At 45.5% G+C, this 26446-nt stretch overlaps 1 protein-coding gene across 1 annotated transcript; it reads right to left on the minus strand.

The window, feature by feature from the left end:
• Window positions 1-25: 25 nt before the first annotated feature.
• On the minus strand, window positions 26-25139 carry Smpdl3b (sphingomyelin phosphodiesterase acid like 3B). Its single transcript, XM_076862625.2, has 8 exons — window positions 25079-25139; window positions 15466-15679; window positions 11873-11970; window positions 5716-5859; window positions 4583-4755; window positions 3176-3356; window positions 2956-3089; window positions 26-391 (listed from the first exon to the last, which is right to left on the minus strand). Exons 1-8 carry the CDS (start codon window positions 25137-25139, stop codon window positions 26-28), a joined length of 1371 nt encoding a protein of 456 aa, XP_076718740.2.
• Between the last annotated feature and the right edge of the window lie 1307 nt (window positions 25140-26446).

Raw genomic sequence — 26446 nt, forward strand, 5'->3', positions numbered from 1 at the left:
AAGACGAGTAAGCACGGGGACAAAGTCACGGTGCTAACAGTGCGTGCAGGCCCAGAAATGATGCCAGCAGGAGCGGCAGCAGGGGCGCAGGTGCAGTGGCGAAAGCCTGTAGGCAGGTGGCATAGGCATCGAAGGCAACCTGTTGGATGGCACACACATGCTCTGTGCGGCAAGGCTCACCACAGGATGCCAAGTCGTAGCTGACTGAGTTGTAGACGTAGTAGCGCTGCAATGTGCCCTGGTTGGTGGCGATGCGGGTCAGCGCAGCGTGCATGGAGCGGGCGCCTGCATCTGGCACCCCATAAGCCTCAGTCAGCCGGTACTCGAGCTCCCAGCGAGGGCTTTCCTGCAAGTTCGCCAGGCTTAGGTTCATGAAGTAGGTCACCATGTCCTAAAGAGCGGGCAAGGGTCAGGTGAGCAGTGAGCAGTTGTTTAGTTGCACCCCTAATTCTATACCTTGCATTTACCCCCAGATTCTTTATAATCATAATAATGACTGCTAGAGTCTGGGGATGTGGCTCAAGCGGTAGCGCGCTCGCCTGGCATGTGTGCGGCCCAGGTTCGATCCTCAGCACCACATACAAACAAAGATGTTGTGTCCGAACTAAAAAATAAATATTAAAAAATTTCTCTCTCTCGCTCTCTCTTTTAAAAAAAATAATAATGACTGCTGTTAGTGAATGTGAAGCGACCTACTAGGTATGGGTGGCAGACATCCTCTGATGAGGTAACTGCTTATTACCCCCATTTTACTAATGAGGCAATGGAAGGCCTAAAGAAGTTAATTCACTTGACCAGGGTCAGACAGTGGCACGGGTAGAATTGGAACCCAGGTTGTTTATCCCACTGCCTGTATTTTCTGTTCCATAAGGGAGTAGCCGGTTGACAGAGGTTACAGAACTGTAGTTGATGGGGATGTAGAATACATTCAAGCAAGACTCCTTAGGGCCCAGAAGTATCTTCAAGTCTAGAATCTGAAAGGTCCTAGACCCTTTCCAGTTAAATTTGTGGCCACCAAAGATCTGCCATGTATGTTTGAGAGCTGACAATCTGGGCACATTACATTATCATTTGCACTTACAAAAGGAGAAGCTAAGTGCCAACATGGACAACAGGTTACACTGCTGGGGGTTGGAACCCAGGGCCTCAAACATGCTAGGAAGTGCTCTACCACTAAGCTATACCCCAGTTCCAAGACACACTCTAAGATTCCTCAGGCTTCTTTCTCTACATGAGAATCAAGAACCTAAATGGTTTCACCTGTCCCTGACTGTAAATGCCCTCCTCCAACTTGCTTTTTCCTGTCCTTTTTAATTTTTTTTATTTTTGAGACAAGGTCTCATCAATATGCCCAGGCTGGCCTCAAACTTGTTTGCCTCCATGCCTGGCTTCTCCCAGCCATTTCTACTTGGATGCCAAACTGGATCTTCCCTCTGAAACCTCACCTTCCTGCAGTCACCCTGTCTCAGTAACCAGAAACCTCATCTTCTCAGTGCTCAGGCCAAATGCCTCAGAATCCGCTTTCATTCCTCTCTGACACGCCCCATATCCCACACCAGTCCACTAGCAAATCCTAGTTTCTCTGCTTCCAAAATATCTACAGGATCAGACACTTCTCACCAGTGCCCTGCCACCATCCTGGCCCAAACCACCATCATCTTGCAGTTGGTTTTTGTGACACTTATGTTCTAACTGCCCTTCTACTTCTCCCCTTGGCCCTGGTGACCTGTTCTTGGCACAGCACATGTGGTGATTCTGTAAAACTGTAAGTCAGAATATTTTTCGCTCTGTCCCAAACCCTCCCAATTCAGAGTCTTCCTTGTGCCCTGCATGACCTGGCCTTACCCCTTCCACTCTTCCCTGTGCCTTCCACTGTGGCCACCCTGGGCTCTTCCCTTAATGTGCCCAGCACATTCCCACCCCAGGGCCTCTCACTTGCTGTTCCTTCTGTCTTCCCAAGATGCCCACCTGGCTCAATCTCTCAATTGATTCAGAACCCAAATGTCACCTTATCTGTGACCCTTTCCTCCTAAGAGCACACAAAACCCTTTGCCATCGCTACCCTTCTCCTCCTCCTGTTTTTTTCTTCCTGACTCTACTCTCTGTCCCTACTCAATTTTAACCTATTCATTTATTAAAAAGGGCAGCAAGCTTGTTTAGTTGTCATATGCATCTCCTGAGCCAGAACAAGACATATCACAGAGGCTTCGTGTTCAACATTTTGTTGAACAGATGAAGGAATAGTATTCCTTTGGCATTTCAACAATCATAGCCATCTTAGGAGGTGAGGGCTGGCTTGACAAATTAGGGCCTAGAGCCTACTCAGTATTTGGGAAGAGTGGGCAATGGACTTGAGATCAAATACAAAGCCAAGGAGATCCAACTTTATCTTGAGGGCACTGGAATGACATTTGGAGAGTTTCTTGTTTGTTTTTGTTACTGGAATTGCTTGAACACTGAAGCACTTTATCATTGAGCTACATCCCCAGCACTTTTTATTTCTGAGACAGGGTCTTGTTAAGTTGCTTAGGGCCTCACTACGTTGCCAAGGCTGGCCTCGAACTTGCTATCTTCCTCTCAGCCTCCTAAATCGCTGGGATTACAGGCTTGCACCAAGGCATCAGCTCATGTGGATGAAAGCAGTGCTTCAGAGAGATGAATCCCTTCTTTGTGTGTAGTGGATGGGTTATTGCATGCAGGTCAAGGTGGGAGGCAGGAAGACGGGGAAGGAGGCTATGGCAACCATCCTGGACGAAGGGGGATTGGGAGAAGAACTGACCAACTCCAGGGTTCTGAACCTGAGCTTTAGAAGGAGTGGAAGTAGCTTGACCTTCCTGAGGCTCAAGGGTTCTGCTGCAGGTAAGCGGGCTGGCTGAGAGTAAGCGGGCTGGCTGAGAGTTAAGAAAGTCCCTCCCACCCACCTCCTCTGGCCCCAGCAGACCCAGGGCCCCAGACCTGCAGCTTCAGTGTGGCTCGGTCATACTCCAACACCCGAATGCCTGGATTATTGGCCCCGTTGACGACTCCGGGTAATGTGGTTTTCCACGGGGTGACCCCAGGTGTGAGAAACATGACGCTTATGGGGGCACCTTTTAGGAGAGAGAAAGTGGGACTGAGAGAGGTTGGTGAGAGAAGGAGCGGGGGCAAGCTGGCATTTGCCCTCCAGATGGAGTACCTGCATCATCATAGAACATCCGGAAGCTGTCGGTATGGTGGTGTCCAAAGAACTGCCCTGCTATGACTCTATGGTGCTTCCGGACCACCTTCAGGTACTCCTCATTGAAGTCCTCCCGGAACCACGGCTTGTTCCGTGTCTTCTCAAAGAAGCCCGGGGGCACGTGGCCAATAATGTACACCTGCAAGGAAGGGGTGTCCGGGACAGAGTTGTTCTCTCCGGATCCTCATTTCTACCTCTTAAAACTGCCCATCTCCGGGCTCGGGATGTGGCTCAAGTGGTAGCGCGCTCGCCTGGCATGTGAGGCACTGGGTTTGATCCTCAGCACCATATAAAAATAAAATAAAGATATTGGGTCCATCTAAAACAAAAAAAAATTAATATTTTTTTAAAAAAACTGCCCATCTCCCCAAAGGCAGGTGGGCAGTTCACAAGAATCTCCTTCCTGACATTCCTCCCATTCTCTCCCCTGACATTTGCTCTATACCCCAAAACAGGTGTGCCACATGCCTTCCCACCTCTGTGTCTTTGTCTATGCTATGCGTGCCAACTGGAGAACCCTTCTTGTTTTCTATAAATCCTACCCCTACTTCCAAACATTGCTCCAAAATCACCTCCTCCATGAAGCCTTCCTGTTCCTTTTAAGACTAGTCTTCTCAGAGAGCTTGAGCATTCTTATATAGCATGCTATGTGGCCATGTATGTTCATGCCTTACACTCCCGAGTCACTTGGTTAATAATCCCTGGCTACTGGGCCACCTTTGCTGGAGACAGAACAGGGGACAGGATTAAGAACATGAGCTTTGGAGTCAAACTGCTGCTTGGACACCAGCTGTGTCACTCTCGGAGTGTCAGCTGTCTCTCATCTGGAATAGCAGCTACCTGGTGGAGTTTTCAGAGTTAAATGAGATCATCCATAAAAAGCACTGAGCTTGGCATCATGAGTGCTCATGAGCACCAGCCATGATACCCTCCTGGAACATTCTGGGCAGTGCAAGAACTCAGGCCCATGAGACACTGTGCCAGTCCTTGAGGTGCCAGCCCAGCAGACTAGATGGATACATCTCAAGGCCAGGGCATCCCCCTGAGATCTAGTGCACAGTTCAGGTGGCCAGGGTGGTATAGTAGCAGTGGAAAGAGCTCTGAACTTGGGGGTCTAGAGAATGGGGTTCTACCTCTGCTCCATCATTTACTGGGTGACTTGCGACCATCACTGTTCCCGTGGGCCTCAAGGTCTTCATCTACACAGGCTCCAGGACCCTCCTAGCCCACAGGGCTGTCGTGGGAGTAGAAGCTGCCCCTTCTAAAATGTGTGCATCTCAGTGTGGGCAGATGAGCTTGTGCCAAGTGGGAAACTTGTTCAGGAAGTAACCCAGAAGAGAGGGAGGAAGAAGCAGGAGTGCTCACCATCTCCCCAGCCTGGGACGCATTGGTCAGCACATCTTCCAGCCACTGGAACTGCAGGCCCGGGTCAGCCATGCCAGCTGTCTGCTCATTGTTGCTGTAGTACAGGTTGGTGTTGAGGACCACGATTCGCCCCGCCCTGCTTGGACCTGGCAACTTCTCAGAATAGAAGGCACCTGGGATGTCACAGCCAGGGAGAACCTGAAGGGGGCTCCTGCCTGACTCCACCTCACTCTCCCACCTTCTCCTTCCCACCTTTCCCCTAGGAGGGGCAGCGAGGAGTAAGACCAGGGGCTCTGTCATTCATTAGCTCTGCAATTTGAGAAAGTTATTTCACCTCTCTATGCCTTAATTTCCTCATCTTCTAATGGGAATAACAATAATATGTTTGCCATCCGGATCCACTGTTGACCCTCCTCCACTCAGCTATCTGTTCCAGGAGCTGACCTGTTCAGACTAAAGCAATGGGCTTCTGCGCTGCAGACTTGTGGTTGGTTTAGACCTATCAGGAGTCCCAGCAGCAGGAGACAGAGGAAAGGGAAGAAAAGGGTCAGGCACCCCTGGGGCTGGCTGGGTCTCTGGACCAGTGGTTCTCAACCAGGAAAGTTTCGACCCAGGGAATATTTGACAATGTTCAGAGAAATTTTTAGTTGTCACAACTGGTATGGTGAGTGGCATCTAGTGAGTAGAGGCCAGGGTTGAGGCTAAACACTCTACAATACTCTCATAGAGGATGGCCCTCTATAAGAAAGAATCATCCAGGCCACAATGTCAGTGGTGGCAAGGGTCAAACCAGGTTGAGCTGAAGGTCAACTCCTTCCTAGGGTTGCTGAGAAGATTTTAGAACTGTGCTTAAGAGATGCTGGCATATAGTAAATGCTGAATATCTATTGGCTTAGGATCATCATTAATACTGTGAGGTTAAAAGCAAAACTTTGGAGTCTGTCCTGGATTCTGCTCTCAAGCTTGCCTTTGCTAAGCTGTGCAACCTCAACCAAGGGATTTGATACCTTCAGGCCTCAATCTCCTAATCTGTAAAATAAGGATAAAATCAGTAACTATTTCAAGGGATTGTTATGAAGATGAAATTAGATCATACAGTAAGTGCTCCTTACAGTAGCAAATGGCTTTTGTACCTTCTTTGAAGAGAGTGACGGATTCATTACTAAGCCATGGTCTCCATAATTCTGCTACGTGATTGTAGATGTTGTTGCTCTGTGCTGGGAACTGGTTTTTAGGGTGAAAGTCATGATTTCCCAAAGCTGCGTAGACTTTAGTGTCTGGAAGGAAAGGAAGAAATATTTTTACAATATGCAAAAGAGGGCTGGGGCTGTAGCTCAATGGCAGAGCACTTGCCTAGCATGCGGGAGACACTGGGTTCGATCCTAGGCACCACATAAAAATAAACAAATAAAATAAAGGCATTCTGTCCATCTACAACTACAAAAAAATTTTTTTAAATATGTAAAAGACTTGATGGAGTTAGCCATTTTCAGTTGACTACTGGCCATTGGAGCTGATGGGAAAGAACAATAACAGATGAAGAAAACACAAAAATAAGTATTAGAAAACCACATTTGATAAAATCTGGCTGAACTTTGATCAAGTCTGGGAAGGAAGAGCAGTGAGTTGCCTGATCCCAGCCCCTAAACCCATTCCCAGCAGAAAATTTTCTGGTCATAAAGGAGGCCCCAGATGATAAGGGGAAAGTTGGAGGGTCTAAATAATTCATTATCATCATCAGCCACTTGATACCTTGTCAATTCCAGATCCATCTTACTGTTAGGGGAACAGCCTCATTCACTCTGGGAGGACTTAGAAGTTTCCCTCATTCATGAAGTCAACAAATTTTTATTAAGCACCTACTATGTGTCAATGCATAGACCTGGGAGCCAGGTTCTCACTTGCAGTCCCAGAGGATCTGCAGCACAGTAAGTTACTAGGTATTGAGTAATTAGAGGTATGAGCGCTGTTTAAAAAGGGTTGGGGCGGGGGCAGGTTACTTGCTATGGGAGTGATAATGAAGGTCTGAAAGTGGGGGATTAGGGGATGCCTCCCTGAGGAATTGGCCTGTGAATATGTACAGTGGGTATAGGAGAGCTCAGCGGACTTATTTCCTCCTTGTTAACAGCCTTACTACTGCTTTTATTTTATTTTAGGCTCTATGTCTGACACACAGTAGGTGCACAACAAATATTTGATAATGAATAAAAACCCCTCTAGAAAGAGAAGGGGTAGGGGGAGACCCTCTTGTTCTCAGAGACATGGGCCTTGCTCATATACAAGTTTGATACATCCCAGGGAGTGACCTTGAACCACCATGAGAAACAGGAGCCTTCAATTCCAGGCTGGGAAATGCCCCTAAAAAACCCATTGCCATGTATAACCTACAAGATCTGGAAATGCAAAGAGCTCTGCATCAGGAGGAGGTTGTTTAATGGTTTACCCTAACTGCCAGGAAGCGGCTCTCTAAATGTGCCAACAGCCACTAAGAATCCTGGGAAGGGCTGCGGGTGCAGCTCAGTGGTAGAGCATTTGCCTACCATGCGCAAGGCCCTGGATTCAATCCCCAGCTCTGAAAAAAAAAGTGAAGGAAAAAAAGGCAAGAATTATTTTAAGAAAAAGCACAAACCCCCAGAGTCCCAAAGGCAGATGAGAAGGGAAGGAATCTCTTCAATTTTTTTTTTTAACTCCTGCCATGTTCCAGGTTCCTTGCAAACATAAGGTCCTGTATCATCCCTAAAGAAAAAGGCAACAGTGAAACATCATGTCCCTGAATGTGCCCTTTCTGTTCCCAAGAACCTAACCAAGTTAAGGGAACAATGATGGGAAGCCTCGGCCAGAAGTTTCAGATACATATATCTTGAAGGACACTGGCTTTATCTTACACACACTGAGGACTAGGGCACTCAGTAGAAAGCTGTAGAAAGCTTTCTTGCACATACACCAGGATAGTTGCCCCTGAGGATGCTGATCAGACAGGCGAACTAAGCTAATGATGTTACTGCTTCTGCAGCCCAACATATAAAACTCCTCTCTGAGTGGGACAGGTGCAGAACTGAGAGTACTATGGAAAGGATCTGTGTCATTCAGCCAGCCAGGACACTGGACAAATGCCACAGAGGAGAGGAGGCGCTGCTTAACAAAGTGCCCTGAGGGAGGAGGTGCTATCTGTCAGCCTGTCGCCTCTGAACTCCCTTGGAGCAGTCACTCATCTCTTGTAAACTTTCCCCCAACAAATCGCGTGTCTTGCAAGACTTCATATGGCCTTTCAGCAACCTACCCCACTGCCCTGGCACAACTGGACATAATAGCTCCATCGAGGGCATGACCTGGTATCTTGTTTATTGCCCTATCCCCAGCCCCTTTAGTGGTGTCTCACTCATAGTACGTGCTCAATAAATATTTGTTGATTAATCAAATGAGTAAATGGGTTACCTTATTTCATTACCATAACAACCCAGGGGGCAGAGACAGGTCCCATTTTTCTCCTTTATTCATAGGAAGAAAACAAAGTCTAGATGAGATTACCCAGTCAGAATGTGGAGAGTAAGAATTAGGATCTGGTTTTTGTTGTTGTTTTTAATTTTATAAACCTGCATGCTAGCAAGGCAGGGCCAATGTCCTCAGTGACTGGCGGGTCATACAGGTGAAACATGGCCAGAAGACATGATATAGAACACGAAATATCTAACTGTGTCCTTTTCTCCTCTTTTTTTTTTAATTATTTTTGGGGTGCTAGAGATTGATCCCAGGGCTGGGTACATGCTAGATAAGTGCTTTACTACTGAGATACAGTTCCAAAACCCTTACTTTCTCTCTTTTTTTTTTCTGTTTTTTTTTTTTATTGGTTATTCAAAACATTACAAAGATTGCAGAATCACATCGGTTACACATCCACATTTTTACATAATACCATAATAGTAACTGTTGTATTCTGCTACCTTTCCCATCCTCTACTATCCCCCCTCCCCTCCCCTCCCATCTTCTCTCTCTACCCCATCTACTGTAATTCATTTCTCTCCTTTTTTTTTTCCCATTCCCCTCACAAACTCTTATATGTAATTTTGTATAACAATGAGGGTCTCCTTCCATTTCCATGCAATTTCCCTTTTCTCTCCCTTTCCCTCCCACTTCATGACTCTGTTTAATGTTAATCTTTTCCTCCTGCTCTTCCTCCCTGCTCTGTTCTTAGTTGCTCTCATTATATCAAAGAAGACATTTGGCATTTGTTTTTTAGGAATTGGCTAGCTTCATTTAGCATAATCTGCTCTAATGCCATCCATTTCCCTGCAGATTCCATGATTTTGTCATTTCTTAGTGCTGCGTAGTACTCCATTGTGTATAAATGCCACATTTTTTTATCCATTCATCTATTGAGGAGCATCAGGGTTGGTTCCACCGTCTAGCTATTGTGAATTGTGCTGCTATGAACATCGATGTGGCAGTATCCCTGTAGTACGCTCTTTTGAGGTCTTCAGGGAATAGTCTGAGAAGGGCAATAGCTGGGTCAAATGGTGGTTCCATTCCCAGCTTTCCCAGGAATCTCCATACTGCTTTCCCTATTGGCCTCACCAATTTGCAGTCCCACCAGCAATGTACAAGAGTACCCTTTTCCCCACATCCTCGCCAGCACTTGTTATTGTTCGACTTCATAATGGCTGCCAATCTTACTGGAGTGAGATGGTATCCTAGGGTGGTTTTGATTTGCCTTTCTCTGACTGCTAGAGATGGTGAGCATTTTTTCAAGTACTTGTTGATTGATTGTATGTCCTCCTCTGAGAAGTGTCTGTTCAGGTCTTTGGCCCATTTGTTGATTGGGTTATTTGTTTTCTTATTGTTTAATTTTTTGAGTTCTTTGTATACTCTGGATATTAGGGCTCTATCTGAAGTGTGAGGAGTAAAAATTTGTTCCCATGATGTAGGCTCCCTATTTACCTCTCTTATTGTTTCTCTTGCTGAGAAAAAACTTTTTAGTTTAAGTAAGTCCCATTTGTTGATTCTTGTTATTAACTCTTGTGCTATGGGTGTCCTATTAAGGAATTTGGAGCCCGACCCCACAATATGTAGATCGGAGCCAACCTTTTCATCTATCAGACACATAGTCTCTGATTTGATATCAAGGTCCTTGATCCATTTTGAGTTAACTTTTGTGCATGGCGAGAGGAGGGGATTCATTTCATTTTGTTGCATATGGATTTCCAGTTTTCCCAGCACCATTTGTTGAAGATGCTATCCTTCCTCCATTGCATGCTTTTAGCCCCTTTATCGAATATAAGATAGTTGTAATTTTGTGGATTGGTTTCTGTGTCCTCTATTCTATACCATTGATCCACCTGCCTGTTTCGGTACCAGTACCATGCTGTTTTTGTTACTATTGCTTTGTAGTACAGTTTGAAATCTGGTATCGCTACACCTCCTGATTCACACTTCCTGCTTAGAATTGCTTTTGCTATTCTGGGTCTTTTATTTTTCCATATGAATTTCATGATTGCTTTATCTATTTCTACAAGAAATGCCGTTGGGATTTTGATTGGCATTGCATTGAACCTATAGAGAACTTTTGGTAATATTGCCATTTTAATGATGTTAGTTCTGCCTATCCATGAACAGGGTATATTTTTCCATCTTCTAAGATCTTCTTCTATTTCTCTCTTTAGGGCAGAACCCTTACTTTCTCTCGAACAAATTGTTTGACCTTACTTATTTATACAATAGGGGGTGTTCTGTTTGGCCTCTGTCATTATAATTCTCTAATAAGATAATGTTTCATTTCTTCTCTTCCAATTTGGTTTCATTTTAACATCTCTAAAAGTGAGTTGTGTCTTCCCATGAAGGTCATGAGAAAGCTCCTGCCATGTTCCAGGTTCCTTGCATAGTGAGAAAGCACTATGCCATTCTCAACTGGTAGCATTGTCTTCTTGGCCATACATAAAATAATGACATATCACTTAGTCAGTGACATCTTAGATATTAGGAAATTTAAAAAATGTGCCAGGGTGACAGACTACAAAATCTTATCATTTATATTTGTGTGTTAAATCAGAGTCAAAAAAACATTTTCTTATTCATTATTTCACTTATTATAGAAGTTCCACGTGGAGCAGAGGAAAGAGGCTCAAACTGAATCTGAATTTGAATCCTTCCCTAGAAAGTGACTAGCTTGGAGCCATAGTTCCCTATGTATGATTGGGAATAATCGTACCTATTGCTGGGTGAGGAGGATGTCCTGGTTTGACCCTAAGTAGTAACATCTGCTGGAAGATAAATAAGCCTAAATGCATCTGGGTTGGGCATGAGTTAAATAAACTGGAAGAGGTTGAGTTAAATAAGCTGGAAGCTTCCAGGCATCTCTTTGACCTAGTTGTTTTATGTTAAGGGGAGGAGGTAGAGGGAGTGATGATAAGAGCAGTGTTCAGATTAGGACTTAGGGCCTCACCCTTGCCACATGACCTTGACCAGTGGACTTGACCCAAAGGCTCAGTAGTAAAGGTAAGCAGGTAAGAGCTTCCCTCTCTGGGACTATCATGACAATGAATGAGCTAAGATGTGAAATTCTCAGTGTGGACACTTGGCTCAGTTATTAATGCAACTGTTACTTATTTTTATTATCATTGTTCCATATCAGGATTCTGGAGACCCATGACTAAGACTTTTAGAAGGAGCAGCTGTACTACAACTGAAGAGGGTGTGGGCAGCTATCTCAAGTCCCCAGCTAGCAGCCTGTGGACTTGATTCAGGCCCCAGGACCTCGCATTTGGCAGAGCCCACTGACACACATATTCAACATGACATGGAGCATACAGACCCTCTCCTCCCTGTTATGTGCCCCAAAGTCATTACCTCACTCCATCTCCATCCCTGTCTGTTCTGCCAGGCTCACAAGGCCTTGAAAGCACACAGACAGCACCTTGGCTAGAAATCAGCTTTCCCCAGAGGCCTTGGCAGTCTGGATGGTTTGAGGACAGCAAATGCCAACTCCAGGGACACAACAGGACATATATGTAAGCCCACATGATGCTTACCCAAAGACACCACAAAAGTGTAGACAAATGAGAAAGGTTTGGGTCTAGTGTTCACAAAGAAGGAGCAGAAAGTAGTAAAACACAGGCATCTCCTTCCGCATCCCTTGCAGGATTGTGCAGAAGGTAAGAAATGGTCACTGTGAAGCACCTGGCACAGGACCTGGGCAGCAGCCATCATGGTCAGGGGAGAAAAGCCTCACTGCTGCTGTTGTGCCCCTGTGCCGGGCACTATCTGGAGTTCAGGGACCAATCAATGGCAGAGTCTTACCTGGAAAGACCTCCCTGAGGAGGCTGGTCAGGCGCGCCACAATTTCCAGCACAGCTGCCTCTCCCAGCCTCTCGTTGGGCACGTGAGGTGTGTCATCACTGAAAAACACCACAGAGACAGTGGGGGTAGGGAACGCGAAAAGGGACAAAAGAAGAGGAAGGGACAACACTGCAGTGAGAAGAAAGTTGTGGAACTGGGCTTCACATATCCACATGAAGGGGAATGGTCAGGCTGGAGCAGAGACAGAAAAGCATTCTAACATGGGCTCTGCCATTTCCCTGCTGTGGGTCCCTGGCCTGGTTCTTAACCTCTCTGAGCCTCTATTAGCTCATCTTTATTTATTTGTTTGTTTGTTTGTTTGGTGCTGAGGTTTGAACCCAGTGCCTCACGTGTGCCAGGCAAGCATTCTACCACTGAGCTACAATTCCAGCCTAGCTCATCTCTAAAACAGGGGATAATAGGCACCAACTCATAGAGTATTGATGAGACTTCAATAGAGATGAAAAAAAAAATATATATATATACACACACACACACACACACACACACATACACGTGTATGTATAACATACATAATGTATTAACAGCATCTGTTAGGTTGTCATTAATATTAGTTATTAGCATTATTACTTTCTAAAGAAAAGAGGTTTATTTAGCTCATAGTTTTGGAGACTGGTGGTCCAAACAGTCTGGTGCAGTTTCTGGTGAGGGCCCCCATTGGCTGAATCACATCGTTGCAGAAATATGTTTGCATCTCTGTTTTTGACATTTAGGGAAGAAAACTCTGCAATCCCAGTCCCACCTATAAGCCCAGAGGGAGCTCAGGGTTGAGAGGCACCTCTGAATTCTATTCCTTTCCCTAAAGAGCTCCAAGGAAACTGGAGCTGACTTCAGAGTGCAGGGTTCAGATCTTCTCTAGGGCAGGCCCGAGGCCATTTTGTCCCCCATTGAACTGACCTAAATTCTTGGGTTCACCTAAAAATCTCAGCAGGGTGAGGGGAGAAGGAAGGAGAATGGTGACAGGCAGAGTTCGGGGAGTAGCAGGAGGCGGGGTAATCCAGATAATGTATCATAAGGCCTCGACTAGACCGAACAGTGAGGCAATGGCTGTCCAGGTTCTCACCAGGGAAGTTCATTAGCTGAATGCTAACTACTAATGCTACTGCTGCTACTAAGAGCTCACAGCTGGCTTAATTTATGGTGGGTTCTTTTCTTTTTTTTGGTACTGGGGATTGAACCCAGTGGTACTTAACCACTGAGCCACATCCCCAGCCCTTTTTATTTTTATTTTAAATTTTTTTTAATTATAGATGGACACAATACTTTTATTTTATGTATTTATTATTTGTTTATTTATTTATTTTATGTGGTGCTAAGGCTTGAACTCAGTGCTTCACATGGGCTAGGCAAGCATTCTACCACTGAACTACAACCCCAGCCCCGCCCTTTTTATTTTTTACTTTGACACAGGGTCTTGCTAAATTGCTTAGGGCCTTACTAAGTTGCTGAACTTGGCCTTGAAGTTGTGATCCTCCTGCCTCAGCCCCCTGAAGCTCTGAGATTACTGGAGTGCTCTACTGTACTGGGCTTGTGCTTAGTTTGGATATGGTTTGAGTGCGTCCCCCAAAGATTTGTGTGCTGGAAGCTTGGTTCTCAGTGTGGTAATGTTGGGGGGTGGTAAAACCTTTAAGAGATTGGGAGCCCTACTGCAAGATAATTAAGTCATGGGTGTGCGCCCTCAGGAGGTATTAATGTAGTTCTCGCAGGACCCCAGTTCCTGCCAGAGTGGGAAGTTATTTAAAAAAAAAAAAAAAAAGTGAGCTTGCCAGTTGGTGACACATGTCTACAATTCCAGCAACATGGGAGGCTGAGGGAGAATTGCAAGTTCAAGGCCAGCTTCAGCAACTTAGCAAGACTCTGTCCCAAAATGCAGAATAAAAAGGTATGGGGTTGTAGCGCAGAGTAAAGTGCCTGGGTTCAGTCCCCCAATAACAATAAAATAAAAAAGGGAGCTTGGTTCCTGATCTCTCTGGTTTCCTGTCTTTTCATGTGACTGCCACTCTCACATGTGTTCCCACCCTGATGTCATCACCATGTTATGATGTAGCCAGAAGGCCTTCACCAGAGCTGAGCAGATGCCAATATGACACTCTTGAATCTTTACAACTGTGAGCTAAATAAATTTCTCTTCCTTATAAAGTACCAAATCTTGGGTATTTTGTTATAGCAACATAAAACCAACTAATACAATAGCCATATCTATTCATTTGTTCCTCATAATAACCTTACAACATAGGTTCTATTATTAGGCCCATTTGACAGATAAAGAAACAAGGAACAAAAAGGTTAGAAATTGTACCTAAGTGTATAAGCTAGAAAGTGAGGGGCCAAGATTTGAATGCAGTCAGCCTGGCCCCAGGGGCTATGCTCACACATAATACATCCTACCATGTCTCTGATATCCTCATTAAGGGAGTAAAAATTGCTGTTAGTCCTGACAAACCCTTGGGGACAGGCCAGGAATGACATCAAAACTCCACTTTTTTCTTTTTTTTCTAGCTGGGAGGATTTAATTTGTCTCACAGAAAACAAATCCAATTTCCATGGGCTGTTCTGCAAGGGTTTGCAGCTCTCTCAGAGAAGTAAACTTCTTTATAAATGAGGACAGCCAGGGGCATTGTAGGCTTCATCCTGCCCTCCAGAAGTGTCCATGGAAGCTGGCAGATGAACACTAAGTCTGAGCTCCCTCCAGCCCTTCTCCCCAGCTCCCCTGGTTCACCACTTGTTGTAAGATGTCCTCTCCAATCCTACCACATGGGTCAAGTGTCCTGTGAAGCTCCCATATGCCCCAGTTGACCCTCTTTCCTCACTGGGATGTCGTGATAAATGGAGGCTTCTTCACATTTCCTGTAAGACTGTGAGCTCATTGAAGGCAAGTCTGTGCTTGTCATCCCCGATCCCCAGTGTCTACCCCAGGGCATGTGACAGGTTGACCCACCAAATGGGGGAGTGGGCAAGGGCATGGGGAGCCCTTCAGTGAGGAGGAAGTCAAGTGCCCAGGAAAGTTGAAGGTCTTACAGCTGCATCCTTGTCGGAGTAACAGATAGTGAGTCTGTGGCTGAGGGGAATCACCCCTCCAGCTCTCCCCAAAACAAAGTAGTACCCTGACCCGCAAGTACTCTAGGGCCACCAGGAAGCCCAGGGATGACATGCAGCTGAGCAGAACACTTGGCCCCAAAGCTGGACCACTTTCAATCCTCATCCCTTCTTCCTTCCCTGGATTTGGATCTCTCAGGCTTAGAGTCCCTAAAACACAAAGGGAGTAGCTCTCTTATCCCTCCCTAGCTTAAAACCTGAGTTCTTCAGGCGCCCATATGGGCTATATCCCTGTCCCCAGCTCCAGTGAAGGCTGTGATCCACTGGGACCAGAACACAGAGGTTGAGGGTAGTCTTTGGAATCAGCCAGGGTCCCTTGGCCAAATTACTTAAGTTCTTGAAACAGGACTGATGGGAGAACTAAAAGAGAATATGAGGACAAGGGACCCAGTTGGCAGGTGCCCCATGAAGGGGAGTTCTGTCATGACTGCTCTTACCCCGTCCAGAGAATGAAGTCTGGCTCCGGCTCTATCTCCTTCATGGCGTAGATGGAGGAATTGATGAGGACCCAAGGAGAATCACAGAGGTAGTCACCCCAGGGGCCTGCATTGGGCACCGGCTGGGAGCCCGCTGATGGGCACACCCGGAGGGGGTCTTTGGATACTGTGTAGTTGGGGTCGAGGTGCAGGTCAGAGATGTGCCAGAACTTCCCTGCAGAGGAAAACAGACCTTCCCTCAATGCTGATCCCTTTGTGAACTTGGATGGGAAAGAAGTCCAGAGGAAGCTGGGCTGGGGCGGGCATGCTGCACAGGTGGACGGAGGCCTTCTCTGGGAACCCAGGTTCAAGAAGGAGGGCCCAACAGCAGGGCTTTGATCAGGATGGCATTGAGCAGAGAAAAGGCTTCCTCCACCTCTTACCCATGCCCCTTGGCAAGACCCTTTCTATTGCCCACCCCAGCATCCATAGTGGCCGTATGGGGGATAGGGCTTCATGACCCTCAAGATGCTCAGACTAGGGTGCTGGTTTTCAAGCAAAGGCAAGAGTGAATAGAGGTTAGTGCTCAGGCTCTGGAGCCATTTATGGGCTGTGTGACTCCAGGCAAGCAAGGTCACTCTCTAAGCCCATCGCTATAGCCAGATCCTGTCATCTGCCAGCGGAATACATACAAAAATTTTTACTGGAAGAGACTTGTACCCCAAATGAGTTGGAAGATCTAACTAATGAACACCAGCAAAAACCCCGTGGGATATGGGCAGCAACAAAGTCTTCAAGTACTCGATCAGAGAAGAAGGAAGGTGATTTCAGTGTGGGCTGAGTTTCCGGTGTGGGTGAACCCACGGTAATTCTGGATTCAGGGTGGCAGCTCAAGCAGCTAGGAGTGGTCCTGTTCACTGACATGGGTTCAATCCTTGGCATCACATAAAAATAAATAAAGATATTGCGTCCATCTACAACTAAAATAAGGATTTAAAAAATAAATAAAATGGCATTGGTTTTACTCCCTTAACAAAAGGGAGTAAACATTGTTTTTACTCCCTTTACACCCAGCTCCAAACCAAGGGAAGTTGAAATGACAAAAATATTCTCGACATCATACGGAGAAAGGAATCCCAAGAACAGGTCAAACACAGTGGGCTTCTCATGTGTACCCAGACGGAACAGCTTTAATGACTGCTTACTGAAGGAGGATTGAACAGGTCTGCCCGTTCCCTAAATCCTGTGTTTCTAGCTAAGATTAGGGTGAAGGCTAGGATTAGGGTGAAGGCTAAGATATCCTCACTTTTCTGCTGTCTCTTCCTCCTCCACCCCCTGGGTCATTCATAGCACATAGTCAATATCCCTCACCCAAGGAAGCCAAACCTAGGCCTTCAAGTCTGGGCTGTTTCTGTTGGTTTCAGGGCTGGATAGCCAGGACCTCACCCAAGCCACAGGACATTCCATGTGACTCCAAGACAGGCCCCTGACTCTCACTCTTGACTTTTCCTCCTGGATCTTCTTGAGCTCTTGCTCACCTCTACTGATCTAAACCTTCAGAAAAGGGTCTGAAACTTGTTCACACTAAAGTGTAAATGACTGATTAAGCAAATCATTACCCCTCCCATGTACACTGTACAGTCATCCTCACCACAGCCCTGGGAGGTTTTGATCATTATCCTATTTTAAAGATAGGGAAACTAAGGCTTGGAGGCCAACGTTTCTGAGATCCCATGGTCAATGGTGGCGGGTAGCCTATGGCTCAGCTCCCCTCCCAGAGAGACATGATTGCTAAGGGAGTGAAAACAATTCCATTTTATTTATTTTTTAAATCCTTTTTTTTTTTAGTTGTAGATGGACACAATATCTTTATTTATTTTTATGTAGTGCCGAGGATTGAACCCAGTGCCTCACACATGCAAGGCAAGCACTCTATCACTGAGCTATAGCCCCAGCCCGCCATTTTATTTTAGATGTGCTTTTTTTGTTGACAACATATGTCTGCATTTTTTTTTTAATTCAAACTGAGTCTTTGCTTATAATGGGTGAAATTTAACCCTTTCACACATATTGTGATCCCTAATGTATTTGAAATTGTTCCTATAGTGGGGCAAAACCCTAAGCCAGAGTAAAAGATCAAACTGCCCCATTCTGATTAGTAGGTGGGCACAGCTACTGGACACATGCTGAGTGGGTCACATCTGTGTCTGAGCCTCAGGCTAGTTTGGCCAGGCTGATGCAGCAAGAGGCCTTTGTCCTTCTTGTGGTTCCTCACTTCCCTGACCTTGACAGGAGATATTTCCCTGCTTCAAGTAGGCTGTTTGTCAGTTAGCCACAAAAACTGAGCAATTTGGCCGATGTGACATCAGCTCACAGTGAACATTTCCCCACCTCCAAAACTGGTGACGGAGACTCATTTCAATTGTCAGTTTCTAGCAAGTGTGTACAACCGAAACTCATGCCAGCCTCCCTGGCACTTCCTTCTGTTGTGTGTGTGTGTGTGTGTGTGCGTGTGCACATATCCCCCAAGACCTGACTTCAGAGGTGGCCAGGATTGTGGGAAGAACCGCAGAGAGTGCTAGAGATCCAAGCAGGTGGCTCTTCCTCCTTGGGCTCCCGTGACCTCATTGTGGAAGCCTGGATCTCTGTGACCTCATCTGATGCTAAGCCCAGTTCTGCCCCCTCAGCCATGGCTCATTCTCTTCACAGGGCATCTTCCCTGGCTTCTCCAGCCATGCCCAGTCTTGCCCTGTCATCATACTGTTGTTTGTTCCTCCTCATTCAGGCCTTAACCCAAAGGTCACCTCCTCAAAGAAACCTTCCCTGATCTGGTCACACCAGCTATGGCCTTCTCCAGTTTTATTTTCTTTGGAGCACTCTCAAAAATGGAGTTATCTTGCTGGTTTGCTCATCATCCATTCTCCAGTGTACAGTGTCAGCTCATGAGAGCACAGAGCCTGTCTTGTTCCCTTCTGTGTCCTGAGCACCTAGAACAGTGCCTGGAATATGGAAGATGTGCCAATATGTACTCAGACCATGGTCAGGATGAGTCAACCAGGAAGCACTTGGAGAATGTCAGCTAGGCACCTGGCCCATTAAATGCTTGCCTCACTGTATCCTTGCAACTATTGTGTGCACTGGGCATTTTTTCATTTCTTCTTTCTTTTTGGTGTGTGTGTGTGTGTGTGTGTGTGTGTGTGTGTGTGTTGCTGGGGATCAAATCCAGGGCTCTGCACATGCTAGACAAGGGCTTTTCCACAGATATACACCCTCAGCCACCATCCCCCCACTCCCTCACTATGTTACCCAGGCTGACCTTCAACTCCTAGGCTCAAGTGATTCTCCTGCCTCAGTCTCCTGAGTATCTAGGAATATAGGCACATGCCACTGCACCTGGCTGAGGTCATTCTGGCTGACTTGAGGCCCGGGAAGGAGGATGTTATAATACACATACCATAAGTGAATAGGAACCACAGTTTTCTTTAGAATTGACTGCAGGTGGTAAGGCTCAGGCCCTACTCCAAAGGAGTTAAGCCCTAATTAGCATGTGTTGGAGAAATCCTGGGCCCCAGGACCTTGGGTGGGAGCACCCAGGTGGGAGGTGGCCATCTGGTTTCTTTCTGGAGTTTAGGGGGGGGGGTTGGTTGGTTTGTTTGCTGTTGTGATGCTGGGGTTTGAACCCAGGGCCTTGATATTAAACAAAGTTCTATCACTGAGTTTCATCCCTAACCCTAGTCATCTGATTTCTAATCCAAGCTCTTTCATGTATTGCCCAAGGGACTTTGGACAAGCCAAGCCACCTGGCTTTGTCGAGCCCAATGATGTTGATATCTGATCTGTTCCCTGTGAGCATCAAATAAAATAATGAACAAGAAATGGCTTGTAGAGAAAAATTTCCAACATACCATACTGTTACCTGTAATTACCCCTGGTCCAAGAGTGAGGCTGGAAGATATAAGGAATTTTTTACTCTAACAATACCTTTTAGACAAGAGCTTCCCAAACTTCACTGTGCAGATGCCTCACCTGGGTATCTTGTTAAAATTAGGAAGCTTTATACTTGCAATGCTTAAATCTTTTACAGTAAACTCTTATACTGAGGTTTTATTTTTTATTTTTATTTAATTTTTTGCGACACTGGGGATTGAGCCCAGGGGCACTCTATCGCTGAACTATATCCAAGTATTTTTTTTACATATTTTTTTAATTGTTAATAGAACTTTATTTTTTATTTATTTATATGTGGTGCTGAGAATTGAACCCAATGCCTCACACATGCCAGGCAAGTGTGCTATTGCTGAGCTGCAGCCTCAGCCCCATATCCAAGTATTTTTATTTTTTATTTTGAGGCAGGTTCTTGCTAAATTGCCCAGGCTGGCTTCAAACTGTGATCTTCCTGCCTCAGCTTCTCAAGAACAGAAATGATCTTAGTCACTGAACTCTGCTATTAGCTGTCAATATGACCTTGGAGATTACCTATATTTATATCTATGTCTGTATCTACATCTATCTATCTACCTACCAACCTATATCTATATCTATTATATGTGGTCCTTGAAACTTTAACAGCATCTTATCATGTACATGCACAATATCACTTAACTATAACACTTAATCTTTCCTCTGCTATCATCCCTATTTTATAGATAGCAAAAGAGAGGCTCACAGTCACATAGGTATTCAAGGAAGGACCAGAGAAGGATCCAACCCACCGGTTTGGGGCAGTGGGTTGTTTTTGCAAGAGTATGTATAAAATTTGCAATCAGGGAAATCTTATTTTGAATCCTGCCTCCTCTGCCGCAGTCTGGCTGGGCACAAAATAACGGAGCCGCCATGAGGCACTTGTAGGTTTAAACAGGAACTCCTTTATTGCTGGAACTCCCGCAAACGAGAGCTCAACCGGAACTCAACAGGAACGGGAACTCAGCAAGAACTCAAAAGTACCATGGCTACCGAGGCAGCAGAAGCCACCCTATTGCTGGACAGCAGGGGTCTAATATACAACTGAATACACAGCCTGTTTCAATCCAGCATCATCCAGTCACAGCAATTATACACAGCTTCACTTAATTATCATCATTTTAATGGCTGGCGTCACCTCTCAACCACTCCTTCTGGAAAAAATGCCAGGCGTCATCCCAACTCGGCTATGGCTCTCAACACTCCTCCACACAGGCCATGGTGACTTGAGCCAGGTATTTCCCTAGCTGAGCCTGAGTTTCCTCATCTGGAAGATGAAAATGAGAATGCCCTCAGCAAAGGTGGGTTATGTGGCTGAGTTATCTCCTATGGAGAACCTGGCCATGGGATGAGCAAGCTAGCCAGGGCTCATACCCTGGGCCAAACTAGCCTTTGGGCCTCAGTTTCGTCTTTCTCTCTCACTCTCCTTTTCCCCTTGTTCCCTCTCTCCTTTCTCCTCTCTCTCTCTCTCTCTCTCTCTCTTTCCCTCTCTCTCTCTCTCTCTCTCTCTCTGATTTGTCTCCTCAAGTGTGAGAGGAAAGCACTGAACAAGGTTCTCTATAGGCCCTCCCAGATACTATGACTTTGTCTTTTATTATATTATAACCCATACCACAAAGGGATCCTGATTCTTATTTCAGTCCTTGGCTACTGATGTTCAGCAATTAATCCCAAAGCACTTGGATTATGATTCCTTCTTTGTAAAAGTAGCCACACAGGGTTCCTTTGTCAAAACCAACACTTGCTGTGCTTTTGCTAGCCACCTGAATTACTCCCCTCACAGCAGCTCCCCAAGTTAGACAAGGTGTCAGAGGCTGGGGCCAGACACTCTGGGGGCTATCAGTCCCCTTCCCCAGCTGGTCCTGCTCCCTCAGACTGGAGAGGCTGTTTCCAGTTACCATGCTAACCTGCACTGGAAGAACTTGTCTGTTTCTCTGCAATTTGAAACTGAGGAACAAGTGGAAAGTTTCACAGGTATGTGGTGGGGAAAAGGCACTAGCAGCTTGGCCCCCACCAGAGCTCTTGGCCAAGGAATGGAGAGGTAGAAGCCCCAGCTTCAGGTAAGCAGGGAAGGCTGCTCTCTGATTGGGTGTTTCAATGTTCTCTTGAAGATGTGGAATCTGAAGAGGAAAAAAAAAAAACTTGCAAGGGAATTATTTTTAAATTACTTTTGTTTTAAAATTAGACATGTGTACATCCCAGCAAGTTTGGAGAGAGAAGATAATACTTTAAAAATCTACTATCCTAGTCAGGTGCAGTGGCACACACCTATAATACCAGTTATTCTGGAGGCTGAAGTAAGAGAATCGCAAGTTCGAGGCCAACCTGGGCAACTTAGCAAGACGCCATCTTTAAAAAAAAAAATTCCAAAAGAATGTGTAGAAAGATACAAAGCTTATCTCAGGCAGATGCTATGTCTCCCAAGGACTCCTTATCTGCAAAATAGGTATAAGGGTAACAGTACCTACTTTACAGAGACTATCCAAATCAAATGAAGTTGGGCAGGGTGGTATGCCCCTGAAGTCCAGCCACCCAGAAGGCTTCCGCTGGGGAGTTCAAAGTCATTCTGGGCAATATAGTAAAACCCTGCATCAAGGGCTGGGGATGTGGCTCAAGCGGTAGCGCCCTCGCCTGGCATGCGGGCGGCCCGGGTTCAATCCTCAGCACCACATACCAACAAAGATGTTGTGTCTGCCGAGAACTAAAAAATAAATATTTTTTAAAAAAAAAATTTAAAAAAAAACAAACCCTGCATCAAATAATAATAATAATAAATTAAAAAGTTTTTTTCTTTTATTTTTCAAATACGTTTCAAAAGGATAGTGTATGCCAGGTGCCTAATATCAAGTCTGACCCATTGTAAGTACTAAGTGTTAAATCTTGCTATTTTTGCCAGGCATAGTGGCACACACTGGTAATCCTAGTGGCTTGGGAAGCTGAGGCAGGAGGATTGCAAGTTCAAAATCAGCCTCAACAAAAGCAAGGCACCAAGCAACTCAATGAGATTCTGTCTCTAAGTAAAATACAAAATAGGGATGGGGATGTGGTTCAGTGGTCAAGTGCCCCTGAGTTCAATTCAAACCATGGTACCAAAAAAAAAAAAAAAAAAAAGATTTGGAATAAATCTTACTATTTTCCTTAGTGGCTTGCTTGTATTTATATAGCATTGTGTTATACACAGAGTATAACTGGACAGCCTGGGTTTATGTCCAGACTCAGACACTTAGATGTGTAACCCTGGGCTAGATGTTTCTCTAAAGTTCAGTTTCCTTGTCTATAAAATGGGGATGATAATACTTCGCAAAGCTGTTGTGAAAGTATGATGCAAAAATAATATATGTAGAAATTTTAATGGTGACTTGTACTAAATATTATTTATTGTTTTTAGTTTCATTGTATTGTTTCGAAAACTTTCCACCAGATGGTTAGACCATAATCTACTCAGCTATTTTATTCTTGCTGACAATTTTTTATTATTATAAACAATGCTACAATGAATATCTTTGTGCAATTAGGGAGGAAGGAGATTCCCTAGGCTGAGGTGAAAGTGCCTATTGGCATTTGGATTTGTAAGAAAATATTTAAAAATGAAAGAGTGAGGGAGTGGAAGATTCTTTCTATCATTCCCAAACCACAAATCAGAAGGGCAGTGTCAAGTCCCCCCAGGGTCCTGGGGTATCTGTCTCCAGGGCAGAAGGAGGACTGTCATTCTTAGCCTTCTCCTGAGCAGGTTGCCCGCCCAGGGAACAGTCCTCTCAGGGATTTTCCTAGAGGTACCTTCCACCTCTAAGTCTCAGCTTCTGAAGGTCAGTCCTTCCCAGGCATTTTGCTCTTGCCTCCTGACTACCTAACACTGGTGTTCCTCCTTGCTGGCTTCTGCAGATGCCTGGTCACACCAGCAAAGTTCTTTGCCAAGGTCCCTTTTACTCTTGAGTGTCTAAGAAAGTGGACTGACCAGAGGAGCTCCTTAGGAGACACTGACCCTTTGAATTCCAGCCAGGACGCAGAAGAACTGAGTCCTGCACCTCAGTTGTCCCCACCTCAGAAAGGACAGTTATATCCTTCCATTTGCTGAGGCCAAAAAACGGTGGTGTCGCTCTCGATCCTTCCTCTCTCCCACAGCCAATCTTTTTTTTTTTTTTTTTGGTTGGGGGGACACTGGGGATTTAACCCAGGGGTGCTTAACCACTGAACCACATCTCCAGCCCTATTTTTTATTTTGAGAAAGGTTCTCGCTAAGTTGCTGAGACTGACCTCAAATTTGGGATCCTCCTGCCTCAGCCTCCAAGTCACTAGGATTACAGGCATTCACCACCGCACCAGGCATCCGACAGCCAAATCTTATCCAGATTGGAGCATTTCCCTTCACCCCTGCTTCTACCATCTGGTCCCAGCTCCACCCCGTCTCACTGGATGACAGCAGTGGCCTCCTCCCTGCATATATATAATTATATATTTTAGTTGTAGATTACTTAATACCTTTATTTATTTACTTTTATGTGGTGCTGAGGATCAAACTCAGTGCCTTACATGTGCTAGGCAAATGCTCTACCACTGAGCCACAACCCCAGCCCCCTCCCCCCTGGTTTTCTTGCTTCTCCTTTAGCAGGAGACAAACTATTCAGTTTGCCTAGGACCAAGGGAATTCCCAAAGCACTGGACTTTAAGGAGGAAAGTTTCAGATGAACCAGGACAAGTTGGTCACACTCCCTGAACCCATAACACTCTCTTCCCAATACCACAGTCCAAGTCAAATCATATTATGTTTAAAACCCTTGAATGATGTCCCATTTAATTTTGAGTAGATCTGAGTCCTTAAAATTGTCCTCAAGGTTGCCTGTGAGCTGGCCCCAGCCTCTACCCCCTTTGCACTGATGATGTCCCCTGTCATTCCTTTGTCTGCTCTGCTCCAGCCACACTGACTTCCTTGCTGTTCTTCATGCATATCACCCATGCATCCACTTTAGGGCTTGTGCATCTTCTGACCTCTTACTGGAATGTTCTGACATCCACATGGCTCTCTCCTTCACTGCCTCAGGAATCGTTGCGAATGTCACTTAGACAGCTCTTCTCTGGACGCTCTGTGCATGCTCCCCTCCCCCGCATTCCCTACCTCCCTATTCTATTTTCTTATTCTCCATAACACTTATCTCCTGGAATACAATGCATTTGTTTATCTGGGTTTTTGTTTATTTCTTCCCAGGTGAAGGAATGATCTGTGAGGACCAGGACTTTGTCTTCCTCTCTGCCTTCTTCCTGGATCCTAGAATAATGAATGCCTGGTACAGAGAAGGCCCACCACCAACATTTTTTTTGGCTTTATTTTGTTTGGTGGTGCTGGGAATCAAATCCAGGATCTTGCACATGTTGAGCAAGCACTCTACCACGAAGCTGTACCCCAGCCCTCTACCAGTGTTTTTTGAATGAGTTCATGAATCTTTCCTACCTCTACCAATCCACAGGCTCTTACACACACAGGGCATTAACAAAGGCAGTATCCTATACCTGGCCCCAGGTAAAATCTTCAGGCTTCTGACTTGCTGCCTCTCTCCACAGCCTCCTTACCTTGATATTTTTAGCAGTATTTTGTTTCCTGTGAGCGGCTTCCAGGACCTGCTGAAATCCAAGTTCACAGTACAAAACAAAGACATCACAGGCATTCCTGACGCCCTACCTGGTTCAGCACAGGTGACGCCCCAGTGGGCCAGGAAAGCCAGCCACCTGAGCAACCTCATGCTGGGCAATCTCTTTGCAGCAGCAGCAGCAGCAGCAATAGGTTCTTCAGAACTTCCCAGCTTGTTGTTGCAGGCCTTGTGCCTGAGCACAACTTCCCCTCCTGTACCTGTGTTCCAAGTGATCCAGGGCACAGACTTCTCTTGCTTTTCCTCCTTTGCCCAGCAGGGTGTGGGCGGAGGAGATGTACCGGTCAGGGCAGAAAGGCCGGCCTTTGCACTCTTCAGTGGGAGCAGCGCTATCTTGCCAGGAGATGTGTGTTAGAAAGAGTTCATATCTTTAAGGGATATATACTGAAGCATTGTGGGCAAGAGGATATAATCTCTGTAATTTACTTCAAAATAATTCAGTAAGATTAAAAATGTTTCAGTCCAACCAGCAACTGCAATCTCCAGAAAATTCACCTAATCTCAATCACTGGAATGCAAATATCCACTTTCTGAATTACATTACTCCATCCCAGCAGAACTGACAAAACTGTATGAAATGGCTGGCTTTGGCCATCAAAAGAACTTAACTGCTAGTAGAAGATGCTCAAACACAAATGAACCAAAACTTAGAGTTCATTCTGCCAGGAACCATGTAGCTGGGAAATGGTGGGACTGGTTAGCCCCTGCCCTCCAGAGGCAGGGTAAACCTCTGGATCCCAGCTCAGCAGGTTAAGTGAAATGACAAGCCCAGGGGAGGATCAGACTCAGATAGTGGAACCGGAGAGTCTTCTGGGAGGAGGTAACACAGGCTTAATGCCTTTTTTTTTTTTTTTAGAGAATTTTTTAATATTTATTTTTTAGTTTTTCGGTGGACACAACATCTTTGTATGTGGTGCTGAGGATCGAACCCCGGCCACACGCATGCCAGGCGAGCGCGCTACCGCTTGAGCCACATCCCCAGCACGGCTTAATGCCTTTGCTTAGTTGTTGTTTACATGCTGGGGATCAAACTAAGGCCTCACTTTTGCTAGGCAAGCACTCTACTACTGAGCTACACCACCAGTCCCAATCAATCAGCTTAATCTTAATGCACAAATAGGAGTTAGCAGAAGGGGAAAACCAGGGAGGAGAGCATCCCAGGAAGAAGGAACAACTTTTCTAAAACAAATTGTGTTACTTCTTGATCCTGAGACTCTTCTGTGTCTCTCCCAGCTCCGAGCTCAAACAAATGAGCACACCCTGGGATGCTTCAGCATCTCTGCCTTTATTTATTTACTTACAGTACTGATATTTACATCTAGTAAGGAAGAAATTTAGCCAGGCAAAAAAAAAAAAAAAAAAAAAATTTTAAAGAGAGAGAGAGTTTTAATATTTATTTT

Source organism: Callospermophilus lateralis, chromosome 7 (genome assembly GCF_048772815.1).
Source record: "Callospermophilus lateralis isolate mCalLat2 chromosome 7, mCalLat2.hap1, whole genome shotgun sequence".
NCBI lineage: Eukaryota > Metazoa > Chordata > Mammalia > Rodentia > Sciuridae > Callospermophilus > Callospermophilus lateralis.